Source organism: Thamnophis elegans, chromosome 5, assembly GCF_009769535.1.
Source record: "Thamnophis elegans isolate rThaEle1 chromosome 5, rThaEle1.pri, whole genome shotgun sequence".
Classification (NCBI taxonomy): Eukaryota; Metazoa; Chordata; class Lepidosauria; order Squamata; family Colubridae; genus Thamnophis; species Thamnophis elegans.
Window position 1 is genome coordinate 46,362,644 of NC_045545.1, and position 18,082 is coordinate 46,380,725.

General features: G+C 40.3%; 1 protein-coding gene across 1 annotated transcript in view; it reads left to right on the top strand.

Moving 5' to 3' along the window:
- Positions 1–18,082, top strand: part of LOC116509015 (innate immunity activator protein-like) — a 31,209-nt gene extending 13,127 nt beyond the window's left edge. The window contains 8 exon segments of the mRNA XM_032217893.1: positions 634–758; positions 2,589–2,708; positions 5,846–6,074; positions 8,713–8,766; positions 9,798–10,032; positions 11,464–11,637; positions 13,455–14,178; positions 17,824–18,082. Coding sequence (XP_032073784.1) covers positions 634–758; positions 2,589–2,708; positions 5,846–6,074; positions 8,713–8,766; positions 9,798–10,032; positions 11,464–11,637; positions 13,455–14,178; positions 17,824–17,916 — 1,754 coding nt within the window. The 3' untranslated portion in view covers positions 17,917–18,082.

Below are 18,082 nucleotides of genomic sequence, written 5' to 3' on the forward strand. Positions count from 1 at the left end.
AGTGCCACCAAATTGAGGGCCTACTGACAGAATCTTGCCCTGCCCTATGTTATGAATCATGTATAGGGCACATATTGTTAGTGTCCTGTTGGATTCAAACCTGTATGGGCTGATAGCATATGCTTGAAAGGAGTCATAAAGCTGACCAAGCACCTCTGATCCCATAGGAGGAAATTCTGTACTTAAGTGAGAGCCCTGATACATATTTTTTTAAGGCTTTAAAAAATCAATACCTTGCATTTCTTCCTCAGTCCATGGGCAGAGCAGAAAAATAAATGTATTTTTTCTTTGCTGATAACATAACATTTAGGGATATTGCCCTTAGGCCTTGTCTTTATCTTGTCTGCAACAAATTGGACCTGCCTATTGTCTATGAAGTGGAGCTGCTCAGTCTTTCCTGTTGGACACATTCCATGCCTCATCCCATGAGCTTCAGAAGAGCTCTTTTGAAGTTACATACAGTTTTGTGATAACAGGGTTACAGTCCTTTACAATCCCCGGACTGAGCTCAAAGAAGCTGCCAAAGGCCATCTCGATCTGACTGATCAAATATTATCAAAATCCACCCCATCAAGCTTACTTTTCTCTACTGGCTGACAAATCCATCTGTACGTTTTATTATTATTCTTTCAGGTCCTGATAGCCCCATAGCTGCAATGAAGGATTTGACGCAAGCCATGAGGAAGCAGCAAAAGGCCCTTGAGGAACGCCTGGAAGCCTGTTTACAGGAACTACGGAGATTGTGTTTGCGTGAAGCAGTAAGGAGCTGAGAGAATTGTTAACCTTATTAGGGATTTGGAAGCTGCATTCCTGCAGGAAAAAATGCATGTCTGGAAGGGTTGGGATTCCACTGTCCAAGGAAGTGAGAAGGGCTTTCCATAGAAATCAAATGATACCTAGGCTAAGTGTGAGGGTAGTGAAAGAGTAACATGGATCTCACAAACACTTGGTCTGTGAAAGAACAAGTTCATGCATCATTTAAGAAATAGCTTAGTAAAGCAAGTAAGTATTTTAATTAAAATACAATTAAGAGTCTCCCTTCAAGTTCCTTAATAAACCTGATGAAGTTTTTCTTTCCTTTGCCGTAGAGTGCAGCAGTTAGTTGATATGTGAACAGAAGTGGGTTGCTACTGGTTCGACCCAGTTCGGCCGAACCAGTAGAGGTATATTGGCCTGGGTCACAGAACCGACAGCGACCCAGGCTGGCCACGCCCCCGAACCAGTTTCCCAGTCACCGCTGCCGGCATGTTTTTTAGTAGTCCGCGTGCATGCGCAGTTCACTGTAAATTGTTCTGCGCATACGCAAAGCATGTGTGAAGCGAACCAGTAGTAAAACCTGGAGCAACCCACCTCTGTATCTGAATATGGGGAAATTTCTATCAAATTAAATCAATGCCATCAAGTTATCTTCTATGACAATGTATAAGCACAACTACAAAAAAGTTACTAAGTTAATATTAAACTTATCTCCAATTGGTTCCCTCTCAGGAGTCTCCTCCTGAATATTCTATCTACTTCTTCCCGTGGATCAGTTCATTGACTGCCTTCCTGTTTCTTTGTTTGACTAATCAACAACTTATAAAAAGCCTCTTAAAAATAATTAGTTTAGAAATTAGCTTGCAATGAATTCAATCCTGGATATTTTCCCAAGCATCAATTTTTGATCGTTCTCTCTGCCTGAAAATAACTGAAGGCTATTTAGGAAATAAGAAAAAAGTCAAAAGCTAACTGCACACCAAGCCCATTAAAATTAATGTAAACTTATTTGTCTCCTTTTATTGGGTCTGTGTGTGTGTGAGAGAGAGAGGGCGGGTGGAGGGAGGGAGGGAGAGAGAGGGGAGGCAGACATGCATTAGTAGGGAAGCTCATTTTCAGGCTCATGATTAAATGCAAATTCAAAAAAGTTAAATAAAATACACTGTGGTGCTGTGCTAAATAAATAGTTTAGATATTGCCTGTGCCCCTTTGGCAATCAGCTCCAGCAGCAATCTTGGTTAAATTGCTACTTCAGGCAGTACAGCAAATAGCATCCTAATTCCAGGTCAAGGTATACAATGCCCAAGGCCTATTAAATCATTATGGCAGCAGAAGCAGAAAAATCACATAAATATCTCTTCTACCTGTCAGGAGAAATATATTAATAAATCAGTTAACAACAAATATGCTGCTCTTTCATGGTACTCAGTTCAGCTACTTTACATTGCCTAACACAGTGATGGCTAACCTTTTTGTCCTCACATGCCCCCACTATGCAATGCATCCTGCCGTCCTGCACATGTGTGTATGATTCCCCGCCCTCCTACACATGCACGTGATCTCCCTCCCCCTAGCAGGCCTACCTGAAGCTTCCTGGGACTCCCCGCCCCACGTGCATGCGTGCGCATCTCCCACATATGCACCAGAGACTCAAAAATCAACTGGCTGGTGGGAGGTGTGTGCATATGTGCGGTTGAGCTGAGCTGGGCGACAGCTCGCATGCCGACAGAGAGGGCTCTGCATGCCACCTGTGGTACACGTGCCATAGGTTTGCCATCACGGGCCTAACATTAATATCTCCTTGACTTACACTACTGTATTTTTTTTGGCAGGAATTGACAGGAATGCTTTCTTCAGAGTATCCTCTGAAACCAGGAGAGAAACCCCCGAAGGTCCGCCGTCGAATAGGTGCTGCTTTCAAACTGGACCAAAAGGCTATTCTTTCAGGAGCAGTAAGACATCTTGCTCACAATTTTGAGGGGATTTAGAGAATGTGGATGATCACAGGCATTTGAGTTATCAGGAGGTTCTGCTTCCTGAATCAGCATGCTAATATAAATGGATTCCAGGAGGGGAAAAATACAATTGAATTGCAATTCAGTCATGGACACAATTATTTTGATTAGGAAAGAGGTTCTGGAAATCCCACTTTGATATTCTGGCCTCCAAAGGTGCCTGAACAGGATTACCAGATCAGCATCCAATTTTGCTTGCTCTAGTAGTTAATAGCAGTAGTAGTCATGGGAACTTCTGCTGCTAAGGCTTTTTGGAACAGGGTGGAAAAATAGCAGCTTTGCAATGCTGGTGATCTTGGCTGAGTACAAGTCTAGCATCTCTATTTTCTTAATCTGCTTGGTAAGGATGTCTTGTTATTTCTTAATCTTTATAAGGCCATCTCAGCAACGATCAGGCCAGTGTTCTGAATATTAAACATTTCTATAGGTTCAGCCATAAAGCCACAGAACGCTCTTCAAGAAGCACTGAGGCTGAGAAAATATATTTCTTCCTCCTAGTTATCTGGTTTATACACCTTGATCATTTTGTACCTGATGTTCTTTTCATAGAGTTAGGTGCTTCAGGGTAGAAGGATCCCAACACTGCCAGTCAGAAGCCAATATATAGCACTTCCAACTTTGCTGCTCTAGTAAAAGGAGCGGGTAAATAAAAAAGACAGGAATAACTTCAGATTACAAATGAAAGATACCCAGTAGCATTTTGTAAATGGGGCTGGAGAGTTCCATAATTAAAGCCCTATCTATGCACACACAGTATATATCTTCTATATATATAAATACCAAATACCACTCACTCATCATGAAATCTCCAGAATCGTAAAGCCTACAAACTTGAAATTTGGCATGTATGTTCCTCTTGGCTTCTAGGTGCTCGCTAAGAAAGGATTTTTCGGAACGACCATTAGATCATTAGTATTTGTTATACAGTAATTAACACGCTCTGATGCTAAAAAGTTCTACTCCCTCTCCCCATCTGAAAAGAACTAAATAAATAAATAATGTGTGCTAAATAAAATTGCTCTTTTGGAAGCCCATTGCTTCTCTTTGTATCACACACACAGACTCATAAGTTCATGTACATTCACAAGCTATTCTAATCTTGGGAAGGTTTTGTTTTTCTCCTCAACCTCCAAGCTCACTGAAATATTGCTTACTACTTTGTGTTTCCTCCTCAACTATTAGGAACCTGTTGTACTGGAAATAGAAAATATCTGCCTAGTCTGTAGATAGTTTTTTCTCATCCGGTTGGCTAGGTTCAGCAGGCTGCTGGGAATTTTGCCTTAGACATCAATCCAGTAGAATATACAAAAGAGCACACCCTTTTCACTGCAGATTACTTAAATCCAAAATAATCACCACCTAAATCTTTAAATTGGATTAGCATCCCTATACTGCTTGTAAGCATGTCTTGAAAGAACCGAAAACCATTCTTTGTTATTGCTGTTTAATTACTCTAGCTGCAAATGTGACAGGAGAATTACATTTAGTGAGGGAAGTGTCTGATACCTTGTGTAATATTATCTTGGCCCATCTTTTCCCATAAGTCTAGAAACATAATATACACCTTTGCATGTATTTTTTGCTAAGCATGACCTTGCCCTGCTTGTTTTTTCTTGTTTATTGAATGTTCAATATGTATTAGGAAAATTGATTTGAAACATAGTGTATTTTGCACACTAAGTCTCAGCATAATTATATGAATCATGAAAATCTTTCAAAGGCAATAAGTCCTGAGGTCATAGTTGGACCATGAAGGGAGATGTTATTCCCAGAAGAATTAACTTATCTTCAGCCTAAATCCAATTAATTACTTTTCTTTATGCACTCCTATGCCTGAAGGAACTTCATTTTGTTGTCTCTATGACCCTGTAGATTTTCTCATACTACAATGCTCACTGAATATGTATACACATGTATGTATATGCAAGAGCTTATGTGCACACATGCATGTGGTATATTGCAAGGGAACTCTGGGATCTTTTCTGCAACTGAGGATAGGGAAGATGCTGTTTTTCAGCAGGCCATATTTGCCTAGCAGATCCAAAAGGGATCTACATGGCAGTTCTTTTATTAGTTTGTGAGCCATTTGGATTGTTATTACTTATGTTCCCAAGTGGCTCAGTGGCTAAGACACTGAGCTTGTCAATCAGAAAGGTTGGCAGTTCGGTGGTTCGAATCCCTAGCACTGTGTAACGGAGTGAGCTTCCATTACTTGTCCCAGCTTCTGCCAACCTATCAATTCGAAAGCTCTTCTGGCTCTTTGGCTTTGAAATGGAGATGAGCACCAACCCCTAGAGTCGGGAATGACTAGCATATATGTGCGAGGGAAGCCTATGTTCCACAGACTTTTATTACACATTGCCTGGAACATCAGTCATTCATTGAGCAAATCAAACAAACAATCCTTTTGTGCCAGAGATTCCCCGCCCCCATGTGGAACAATACACTATCCTTTAAAACAGTGTTTTTCAACACTGCCAATATTCAGATGTGTGGACTTCAACTCCCAGAATTTCAAAGGTAGGATGCTGAAAATGTTCATCTGAAAGTTATTAAAAAACATTGATCCCCCCTTTCTTCTTTTTATCTGTTTTTCCATCCCAGACAAAAACATCTAGCCCAAAATAATCATTGAAACAAGCAAACAAAAAAAATGCTACTTCTCTTGCACAGCAAAGGTTTCCTTGCATAACCAGTGTCAACCCTAATTCGCACAGATTACCCACAGGCCAGTTGTAACAGCCTTACAAAACATGGCTGGCATCTGCTACTTTGGAAACCCCCAGTTCAACTTACAATGATTAAGTGTATTGCAAGAAAGCATTCAAAGCCTAACTAGGTAAAAAGAATGTATCATATTTAATTACCAAGATGTCTACAAAAGGAGACTTCAGAGCAGAGAATGGGGGTGATGTTGTCAGACCTGTGCTGACTTCTTCAAGGAGTGACTCTTAAGTTCTGACACTTTAGATCCCCCTTCTATTCTCTTTAAAAGGCCAGTCACACCAGCCCTTGCTAAGAACCACTCAGAAAAGGCAGATTTTTGAAATATACTCTTCCTCTCTTTTCTCCAGGATCCACTGAGCACATTAGAGAGAGATCTGGCTTTGCAGCTACAGATTGCTGAAGCTGCTCGGTGTCTTTCTAAAGAAGAAAATCTTGCCAAGCAGGTTCGAAAAAGGCGGAAAAGTGCTGTTTTGAAAGAGGAAAAGAAACTGAAGGAGTTGGAGCAAGCGCTTAGTGACTACCACCTGGCATCCAAACAGCCGTCCCAGCTAAAGACCATTGCTCCAGCCTTAGAAGGTAAGTGGAATCAATCTGGAGCATGGTTATGTAATTCAGTCCAATCTCTTTCATTCATTTTTGTAACTCCTGCTGCCTCATCCAGCCACATCACTGAATTTTTATTTCCTGCTATTTTGAAGCATGAAGTATGTAAAAGGCAAGCATAAACTTAAGCACAGTCCTCAAGGAAGTAAAACAACCACCATCAAATCCAGCCCTGGCCGTGATGTGTTAGAGTTGATGGTCATTTTTCATCATAATATGATGGCCATTTTGCCTACAGATGGGCCACCCTTCTGTAATTTATACAAGTGCTGCACTGAATGACTTTAAAATACCTCTTAGATGGCTTGGAAAGCAAAGCTGTAACTACATATTTTGGGGAGCAAGCCAGATAGCCCCCCCCCCCCCACAAAGGCCTGAAAACTTAAAGAGGTGACGGTAATAATAATAAATTCTACCTAGGGCAGGTTAATTGGTTTATTCTTTATAGCCACTACTGAGAATAAAATTAAAACTCCTTTTGACCGAAGACCTAAAAACCAGGAGAGTAGAGGCAGACACAAGAAATCTCACAAAACCTTAAGAATTAATAGTTTTTATTAAAATAGATTTGTTTCTCTTTAGGCTTGCCACAAGACTCTTTGTTATTATGAGGAAGTGGCTTTTGAAATTAGAAAGGTTGTCAGGAAATGAGACAGAAGTTAGGATTAAGTACATGTCCCTGTAATTCATAAGAAACAGGTTAAATGAACTTTTGACAGGCACGGCTTGGGTGGAATTCATCCCAGTTCAAAGCAGGAAGCTAACCTTTTATGGCTTCTTCCTGCTGTGATAAGCTACCAAGGGAAATTTTCTGTAAGTGGTTGCCAAAGAGAACTCAAGAAAAAAAAAGCAGGGAGAGGCAGCTGGAGGAGGAAACATGTAGAAGCTTGCTGTGAATGATTGACGCAAAGCTCCGTGGCATCAGATTTAACCCTTAAAAAGTCAGTCACCTAGCTTAGCTTCCCAAGTTATCCCCTGCAGCTGTACTGGAACGACAGATTTCCCGGAAACATGGCTAATAGACATACTCCCTAGGAATTCTGAAAACTGTAGCGGAAACATGCCTGCAAGGCCCTGCATGGTAGAAGGTTCATTTAGATTTTTCTTTAGCCTCTGTCACTTGCTTGGCAGTGTGAACAATTATATCAGTAAAATGGTCCATCACTGGAGGTTTTCAAGAAGATTGAACAAGCCATTTGTCTGAAATGGTACAGGGTCTCCAGCTTGAGCAGGGGGTTGGACGAGAAGACCGCCAAGGTCCTTTCCAACTCTGTTATTTTTACAGACAAAAATGCAATCCTGTGAAGACCGAAGTGAGAAGTAAGCTGTATTGAATTCAGACTTACTTGCACAAAGAATAAATGTATTCTGGACTTCTATATTAGACTCAATCCTTGCTCCTTCCTTTCTTCCCTCACAGTAGTTGGCTTTAATATTGACTAGTTTAGATATTCTACTGTGAAAAGCTATATTGAAACTATATTTGCATTCAGTGGATGGCTTCTTATATACCCACTTTGTTGCTTTTTGCCCAAGAATTCTATATAGTAAATATCTGAAAACTTAGTGTTTTCTTTTATAGCTTGTACTATTTGTTTGCAGTATCTGGAACACAAAAAGGCAACTTATTTTAAATTAGATCATTGAGTACTGTCTATGCAACTGTTAGCTGCTTCTCAGGGTTTCTAACGGGGCCGTGTCTAGTGTTGGTGGGGTTTGAATCAACACACAAAGAGACACTTTGTTGAATGGAAGGACAATAGTTTGCTAGATCGTGCAGGAGATCTTATTGACTGAATGAGATCATCTCTCCTCCCTCCCCCAACACCTCAGAGTCCACCTTGGTTGGACCATAAAAGGAAACTAGTGGTTGTTAGCATCTACCTGTTGTTTCAGAGTGAACCCTATGTAAGCTCTTTGAAATGAATCAGCTTAAGGGCATTTCTCTCTGAATTGCCCTCATGTCTCATCCACACGACATCTAAAGAGTAAAAGGAATTTTGAGCTATTAATTCACAATTTGATATTTTGACTGTAGGGAAAAATGCTGCCTGAAATGCAAATCCAAATCCTTTAGATTAGTATTAATTCACTTTATCGTAGACTGTTTCTTTGAGGAGGGTAGGTTTGTGTACATGAATGCTTTGCCTTCAATGATGTGGTTGGGGTTATTGGCGTTAGCCCAGTACTAATAAGATAAAAACCTTTGTTGTCCCTTCTGTGGTTCTTTGGGGGATTTATGGCTGCATATTTCTAGCGAGTGTCAGAGATTCTAATAGCTGCTTGGAAATCTATAGCTCAAAGGAGGCCTAATTTTTAAGATTTTCTTTGATGGCATGAGTAACTCAAAAAGCACTGTTGAAATTGATAGAATCTTTAGGAAGAAACCCCCCACAGAACTTCTCAACTTCTCACTTTTAATTACACAGTGTGTGTGTTTGGGGGGGGGGGGGCTTATGCTCAGTGATCACAGAATGCTGGCGGGTCAGGGAGTGGACAGGGACATGATAAACAAGGGGGAAGAGTAAAAGAAATCCAATATCTAGAATCCTGAAATAGGAAAAGGCTTTGCAGATCCCATATACAGTGCCTTTCTTCATTTCTTCTTAAGGGTCCAGTGCCTCTGATGAACGTTCCTTGTTGGATGCAACTGTGAGAGGAGAAGGTAAGATAATTAAGTATGACCCTATTGGCTTTTCTTGGCATGTTCTTCCCTATACATGCAGACCTGAAAAAGGTCTTAGGGTGTTCTTTTTTTAATGATAGAATGGTCTTGAAAATGCAGTTTCTCTCTTTACCGATTTTCTGTACTTTGGTATCTTTGAACACATTTTTTTTACATCATTTTTGCATGGTAATGTAATAACATTCATACCTACGCTTCATTACTGTATTTTACACAAATATACCTTTTTTGCCCAGTCAAATAGTTGTTCAGAGGGAAGGCTGTTGCTGTAGCTCATCACACACACACACACACACACACACACACACACAAACCAACCAACCAACCAACTAATCTTTTTCACTCTGGGGATGGTGAAGTTGCCGTTTTTTAAATAATATTTTTTCATGCTAGAGTTATGAATGGCAGGGTCTTAGTAAGTAAACATTCTGACAGCTATTTTAGTCATTTTTAAAACATTTATTTAAATATTCTGCTGCTGTTGTTTTTATTTAATAACATCATGTTCAGCTAAAGAGATTAGCTATTTAATCACAGCTCTCAGCATCATATCCAGACCATGTGACTAAGAATTTGCATCCAACATTTTACCAAGCTTGAAGGCAAGGAAGGATGTTTACTAAGGATCAGTGAAATGGTCCAAGCGTGCCAAATTTAATGTCCTCCTTTGTTTTAATTAAAGACTGGTAAGAGAGTGCAGGTGTGCAAGGTAGTTTAGTGGATGTTTAAAGGACATTTAAGTGAGCCGAGGTGGCACAGTGGTTAGAGTGCAGTACTGCAGGCTACTTCAGCTGACTGCTAGCTGCAGTTTGGCAGTTCAAATCACACCGGCTCAAGGTTGACTCAGCCTTCCATCTTTCCGAGGTGGGTAAAATGAGGACCCAGATTGTTTGGAGCAATAGGCTGACTCTGTAAACCGCTTAGAGAGGCTGTAAAACACTATGAAGCGGTATATAAGTCTAAGTGCTATTGCTATTGTAGTGACAAGCTATTGTCCTTTCTTTTTAAAGAAGTCCCTGTGGTGAATCCTCACCTTCCAACAAAAATTACACCTTGGATACAAATCCAGTCTCACCACAGTCCTTCATCGCAACTTTCCCCCCTTGGCTTTCTAGAAGATTCAACTCCTTATCCAGCTGCTGAAGTGGAGTCTTCTCCCATCCAGAATAGCCCTTGGAAAGAAACTAGTTTGGACAAGCCCTATGAGAAGGCCAAGAAGTCGATGGGGTCCAACAGCACACTGAGGTTAAACTTGTTCACTAGATCTTTCTATTGTGCTTTTTTCTTTGTTAAGATGTCTCCATTTGATTTCAAAGAGTTGAGGTGAATTTGTGTTAATCATAACTTATGAACTCCTCTATGAGTAATATGCTAACTTGCAAAGTGTACTTGTAACGGTTGAAGACTGGCAGGTTGAATTAAACCTTCTGGTTCAAATCTCAATTTATTCATTGATTTTTAACATTATCCTTCTTTCCCCACTATATTAAAATTGCACTAATCTACCTTGTTGCATCCTTTCTAAGAAAAGATAAGAAAGGTGCCATCAGAATATTTTGTAACCTGGGTGTATTATTAATAACATCTCTACCTTGATTAATAACCACTGCTAACAGTGATAGACATCAATTGTTTAATGATGACTATTTTTTTGCAAATATCACTTACTTGTGCACCTACAGGTGAAATTATGCATTAGCATAGTAAATTGGTAGTTAGATTATTTTGATTTGCAATAGGAAGTGGATTTAGGGAAAGTTGTGGTTCATTTTGATGCTCTGATTTTATCAGTGGCAATAGTATAACAATTTAAAATAAAAGAACCAATTCATATTTTGTGGAGATGCCATGTTAAGAGCATTTCCTGAAACCTTTTTTCCCCCCTGATCCTGCAGTTCAAGTAGATGGAAAATTGGAGACAACATCTACAGTATTTACCTGTCTCCTTAGTGTCCCTCTTTCATTACAAGACAAAAATCCATTACAAGACAAATATTAGGGAAGTTAATGGCCGGATAATGCCAATTTAAAATTATAATTTTGAAAAAAAAAATTAAAAGATGCCAGCATGGTTTGGCATATTGCAGGGAAGAGATTGTTCCACAAGACAGGTGCCATCATGGATACTGCCTTCTTCCATGTCAATTTCAGACAGCAAATGCCTGTCTTCTCCCCAAAATTGTAGATGCCTGAAAAGGTAATGCACTTGAAACCTTGTTTTGGGTAATCTGGTCCCAACAAACTTGGAACTATCTATACTCATATTAGCACCTTGACTCTAGCTGGATGGTGGACCTGCAACACTGGTGTAATATGTATGGAACTCCAGTGAGTATTTTGTTCTGGCCTGGTACTGATGGAAGCACCTGGTCTCTGCCCAAAGGCAGCCTCATATGTCAGTCCATGACTTACGATTACATTTGGGATCAAAATGATCTTTGAGGAGCATTAACCCAAACTATCAAGAGTTAGCTAAACCTGAACCGTTCTTTTATTGACATCCTTGAATCTTCAGTCTTTTCTTTTGCTTCCATTCTGTTTCAGAAATAATGGGAAAGAATTATTTTTATAGCCCTTCACCAGTGGCCCTTGGTTTGCTTGTACAAAAATAATGATAACTGGACAGTAGACAGAAAAACCATTTCTTACTTTTTATCTCATTGTGTTCTGTTATAGCAAAAGCAGCATAAAGCCCCCACTGGCACCCAGCCCTTCCATTCAGAGAGCAGTTGAGACACATCTGGGTCACTTAGATCCTCCTAGGAAGCTGGAAGTAAGAAGGCAGGCTGGTTCCAGTGCCCCTCCAACCCCAGAACTCCCGGGAAGGAGAGGACGGTCTCAGCTGATAAGGTACTGTATTACAGAGCTTTAGGTACAGTATATTGAAGTATTCTTATGGTTTAACATGCTTTAAACATGCAGTTCAAACTTGCTTGTGATAAACACATATCCATCATCTGACAAAAATTAAAAAATAAAATATGAAAATAATAATTATAAATCTATCTATATATAAATGGCTGTATTTGTGTGTGTATGTTCCAGCATAACTCTGGAACGCCTTGAGCAATTTCAACAAAACTTGGTACACAGATGACTTCCTCTCTGGAAACAAATACTGTGTGTGTAAGACACCCCAACACCCCTTGAGGTGTATGTTCTGTTACCATACAGCCTGTTGTGCCTTCAAATTGATTCTACTGTACTGCTATAAAATGGCTTCTCCTATGCAGCACAGTAGAGTTGCCAAGATAATGGCTTCACAGTACTCCCTCTGGTAAGGGGGAATATCCAACATTAGAAATTACCTTTGGTCCGGACATTTCCCCCCTATAAATAAATATCCTGACAATGACGGGTTATCAGCTAGTAAATAAATAAACTCAGAGAAGATTCAAGCGACCACTAGGTCTTTTTCTGTTCTCCGTTGTCTACGTTTCCATGATTACCTTGCCTAATCCAACAGTGAATTTTGACAACAGATACTTTAAAAGTATATTGTAGCAAGAATAAATCAAGTTAATGCAGACCTTTATGTATGCCCCACAATACAGAGCCTTGAGAATCTTAGCTTTCATTTTTAAAAAGTTTCTAGTCTTTAACACATCTGAAGATAGCTTTGCATGAGAAAATAGTGTTTAGAGAATACCATCAGCTAGAAGGAGGAGGCCAACAGAATGAATATTATAAGCAAAATAAATCATAAAATAAACAAATAGATGGACTTGGGCGGGGGGGGGGGATTTGACTAAAATTGCAAAATTTTGATTGGAATGGAGAGAACTATACATTGCATATTGTCCTGAAATGAGAGATGTGAAAGAAAGGTGAAACATTGAATATAAATGTTTCTACTTGAATCTTTTCATAGTTCCATATAAATGTATATAAAATAAAAAAGTTAATTATCCACTAAAAAAGTCAGAAATATATGCTTAAACATTTCCTTAAAACAGGAGTGTCCAACCATGGCAACTTTAAATCTTGTGGACCAACTCCCATAACTCCTGGCAGTGGAATTCTGGGAGATGAAATCCATAAGTTTTAAAGTTGCCATATTTGGGCACCCCGGTTTAAATAGACAAATAGCCTAGGCATGAGATGAGTTAGGAAAGGCTATAGGAAATAAGTAGAATGCACAGTAGACAGAATGAAAGTTCTGAACTCCATGTTTCAAGAATATTTGTGTTAACCTACTCAAGGTTTTTTTTATGGGGGACGTGGTGGCTCAGTGACTAAGATGCTGAGCTTGTAGATCATAAAGGTTGGCAGTTCAGCGGTTCGAATCCATAGTGTCACGTAACAGAGTGAGCTCCCGTTACTCGTCCCAGCTTCTGCCAACCTAGTAGTTCGAAAGCATGTAAAAAATTGCAAGTAGACAAATAGGAACCACCTTTGGTGCGAAAGTAACAGTGTTCCGTGCCCCTGTGGCATTTAGTCATGCTAGCCACATGACCACAGAGATGTCTTCGGACAATGCTGGCTCTTCGGCTTTGAATTGGAGATGAGCACCGCCCCTTAGAGTCAGGAACATATTTGCAAAGAGAACTTTTACCTTTACCTTACTCAAGGTTTTGAGAAGATAGTGTCATGTTCCCGCTTTTTCGCAGAATCAAACAATTGCTCCTGACATTTGCAGTCTTAACTAGTTTATTCTGGCCCCACAGGGTATGTTCCACGCGGGAAGGTTTGGAGTCCCGTGGAAGAAGTGCATTACCCAGGCGACGCCCCACCTACTACACCGTGACTGTCCCTGAATTCTGTTTCTCTGCATCCAACCCCAACCCTGCTCCGAAGGCCAATTTTCACTCTGCTTCAGAAGATAGCAGTTCCGATGTCTCCAGCATCTCTTACACAACCTCTGCTGGCAGCAGCAGCCCAGACATTTCCTTTATGAAGCCGGCATCTGTAGTGTCTAAAGAGGAGCCCGCACAGCTCTTCCATAACCAAGTCTCCAAGAGACAAGAAGCAGAATACCACCGTCTGTGTCCTCAGAACCTGCGTTCAGGGCCAGGTTTTTTCCCTGCCACAGAACATGTGCCCAGTAGCCACCTGACTGCTGGGAGGGAGCTCTGCCATGGTCGGCCATCTTTTATCTCTGGCAACTCAGCTCACTTTGCCTACAAGGAAGAAGGGGTGCCAGTTAGATTCCACAGGTCAGTTGTATCCCACAGCAGGGTAGTTCGTACGCCATCCCTGAAGGACTTTGTCCCAGTGGGTCCACGCATTCTCTCCAAGGCGGCAGTGACGGAAGAGTTAAAATCCTGGCACGAACGAACCCGGCTGCGCAATGCGCGTCCACATTCGCTGGATAGGCAAGGAGCTTTCCGCGTGCGCAGTATGCCAGGCAGAGAATTGCATTCTCCGTGTTCCTTGGGGCATCAAATTCAGGTAAGAATACAGAGCAGCTGTCTAGAGAGAAGGGAACAAGCATCTTCTTAATTCTCTCTGCCTTCTCCCAACCTGGCAGCTTTTCTACAGCAAGGATGGTGAACAAATGCGTTAGGTTTGCCAGTGTTGTTGAACTCTTAAAAATCCACAGTAGAAGTGGGCCAACTATGTGTGGGTTCTTCACTCCTGGCTTTTACCATCTGGATACATAAGAAAGAACAACTAAACTTAAGTAAATGGAAAAAATGGTGAAGGAGTGCTTTCTACTGAATTTGATAAGTGCTAACAAAAATGGAGAACACCCCATGATGCTGTCTACCATCAATGCATGTTCCTTTTGGATATAAATATGCAGGCCAGGAAATTATCAAGGGAAAGAAATTACTTTTTAATCTTGCAAACCTTCTCCTCCTGCCTCTCCAACTTTGGGAGACATGAAAAAAAAGTGCTTATGAAAAATTTCCAATTATGTTTGTTTTAAATGGTATGTTAATTCATTAAGGGGTGAAAGAAATTAAGATATGCTTGGAAATGTGGCAACTCAAAGAGTAAACAAGCATGCAAAACTGTAAGAAAGTTTGTCTCAATGTAGGCTAACTTTTTTATTTATGGAAGATTGTGAAATTTATAAAATAATCAAAATCAAGGGTCTAAAGAAGTAACTCACTATAATCACCACCAACTGTGAGGATATTACTTTAGGTTCACTTTTGCTTGTTTAAACCATACTTTTTAACTGCATAACAAAACATACTTTTATAAGCAAGCTAACTTATTTACTTCGAATAGACTTTATGATATGACAGCTTCATATTTGTAAAATCTGTTAGAAATTTAAAATTGCATATATTTCTATCTACTCCCTTCCAATTTCTGTTTTTCTCTCCATTCATGCTTTTCTGGTTATTTTAACATTTATTTCATTTATGTGCTGCCTGGCAGTGTAATCATTCTGGGCAGCTCGCTATGTAGCAATTTTAAAAAAAAACAAATTATAGATTAAAAAAGTCAAATTTAAAAAAAACCCAAGGTCAATAAAAGCCAACAACTCAAAAACGTACACAAGCACAGCACAAAGGGCTTCAGCCACCTTAGCCCAGGGCCTGAGAAAACAGCCAGTTCTATAATATTAGAGGTGTGCCTTCTAATATTGTGCTTTGGAGTTGTTGGTGCTCTCTGAGCTTGGTTGTTTTCTTTCAGATGTTTCATTAACAAACTAGATAAACATCATCAACAAAAATGATGTTACCTGGTTGACTAACGAAATGTCTGCGAGACAACAACCAAGCTCAGAGAATGTATATGCAAGGACAGCGCAATTCAACCCTAAGCTACAAATATTCTACCAGTATTGTGCTTGTGATACCACCTTTTCTAAAACAATATTTAAAAATGTCATTTTCCAAGTAAGAGTTATATACAGATACACAGTAAGAGGAGTTGATGTTTAGGACACTTATGGGTTATCAATGTCAATAGGAGTTGCTTAAGGCTATGACAAAGACTGAAATGATCAGATGGTAATCACTAAATTTTGCCTACTCTACTTCTACTGAACTCATCCCTGGTTTGATAATTCTCATCTATTGTTCAGTTTGTTTATTTGAAACTGGTGGGAAATGGTTCAATGGCACACAAGCTCCTTTATTTTGAGCAGCCTTTCTGAACCTAATGTCCTCTGGAGCAGTGGTGGGTTGCCAATTTCTTTACTACCAGTTCAGGCATGCTCGCGCACGCACACAACACTTCTGCGCATGTGTAGAAGCTTATGCACAGAAGCATCCAGGCGGGGGGCAGAGTCTCCCACCACCGCTACTACCGGTTCGCCTGATCCAGGCCGAACCGGGAGCAACCCACCTCTGCTCTGGAGACTTGGTCTTCGAGTCCCACAATTCCATACTCATTCATCTGGAGGGCATCTGATGAGAAAAGTTGATTAACTGCTTTTGAGGATTACAGCAAAGGCCTCGCCAGGTTAGCTGGATTTGGTTGATCTCAAATGGCTATGCAGAATCAGACCTGGTTATTAGTCAGGTTCCAGATCACCAAGCAATGGCTGGGCTGGAAGCTAGAATGAAAAGTTGAAAAAGTCCTGAAAGAAGGCAGGGGCAAATTTTGTGTGATTCACAAGAATGATCCCAATTTCTGGCCATTGCCATGTTGTCACCAGTTGTCAAGTTGGACTTGAGGGAGTATTTATCTTTGATCTTTCCATTGGCAGAGGATTCTGGGAATGCTTCCGCTACCTACTTTCAGAAAAATAGTCATTGAAAGGCATCTGTGCGGTACGGATCATTTTTTGTTTGTTCTAGATTCCCCCCCCCCCCACCTTCAGATGTGTGAATGTTTCATAAGGAGTAAAACCTTCATCTCCTTGGACATCTCCCTTGCCTGCAGCGTAGGCCCACACCATGCAAGCATGAGCTTGCCCTTGGTTTCCTCCTCTCATAATCCCTAATGTTTACCTTCCACTCCTTTGAAACAGAGCCGCAAAATTGTTATCCTAGGAAGTGGTTGCATGAGCTAGAAAGGCAGGTTCTTGAACAGCTCATTGCATTTTTTTTTCTAATCTGTTTTAAGTAGAACACTGAAGCCATGCAGCGATGTCATGGGAGATTAACCCTTTGCAGTGCTCTACCACCCATCCTGAAAGTCTACTATTAAAATCATGTACTTAATGGATTGGTTTGTGAGTGTTGGAGTTAAGAATTCTAGGCACAAATTTAGAATCCAGCTGCATGAAATCTGCTTCATGTTTATCAGCCTGAGAAACACTGTTTACAGTGTGAGCATCACATTAAAATGGGCTTTAGTCTGTAAACTGATTCAATATTACATATGCTAGTCTTTAAGATTCTCCCAGTGCTTATTGCATTTGCCACCACAGGCTAATGTAGCTGACCTTCTGGAACATCTAGCCTGATAATTGGGCAATTGACTGTGAATGAATAGAAACCTGGTGGGTTTCACTTCAGTTGTGAAGTATTTCAGCTATTAACAGATTAACAGACATTACCAATTCTTGATGTTTCCCGAGATCTCATATCCATAGTTGTTTGACTGCACAGCAGCACAAGTAGAAAGGGAAATTCTAAAACATAAATTAATAATCTGTAAGCCCCCATGCAGCCAGCTAGAGTAGCTACTCTATTGCCATGTTCCTCAATTTTCTCCTAAGAAGTGCTACTGATTTTAGCAATGGAGTACATAGGAATGGTCCATCTGTTATGCCATCTTTTCTAAATGAGTGTTGATGTTAATATGCAGGCTGTTGGGCACACAGTTAAGGCAGAAGGTAATGTAATTATCTCTATTAGTCACATATGCCCCCCACCCTTAATAAATTAGTTTCTTAATAGAAGCAGTTAGATGGTTAGCTCCCTTAAATAGTGAATTATGACATCTGTCCCATTGCAATTCTATGGCTCCATGTTATGGTTATATTATTATGATTTCATAATATATACACACACACACACTAATACTTTTATTTAAACTAAATTTGTATATCAGTGATTGCATGTTTTCTGTAGATGCCTTACACTGAATAAAAATAAAAGAGATGAATTGTAGTGGTAACAGATTAAATAGGTAATGGGAAGCCCTGTTAAAAATAACATAAAAGGTTTTCTTTTGAACTTTCAGGTACCTCGTGTCCACATCCTCAAACGCTCTCCTGAAGGAGCCCCTGTGCAGGTCTACGTCCCGGAAAATGGAGAAATCATTACTCAGGTTTAGAGGCTGCTAGATCCTGGAAGCATGAGCAGGATGATTACCTCTTAGGCCCTTGTCTGGGAGGGGAAGAGGAGGCCTTCATTCAAGTCTTGACACATTCTTGCCTCTTGTGCTCCTTCTGTTTGGAAGAGAAACTTTGGGACTTGTTCTGCAAGCTACGTGAGACCAT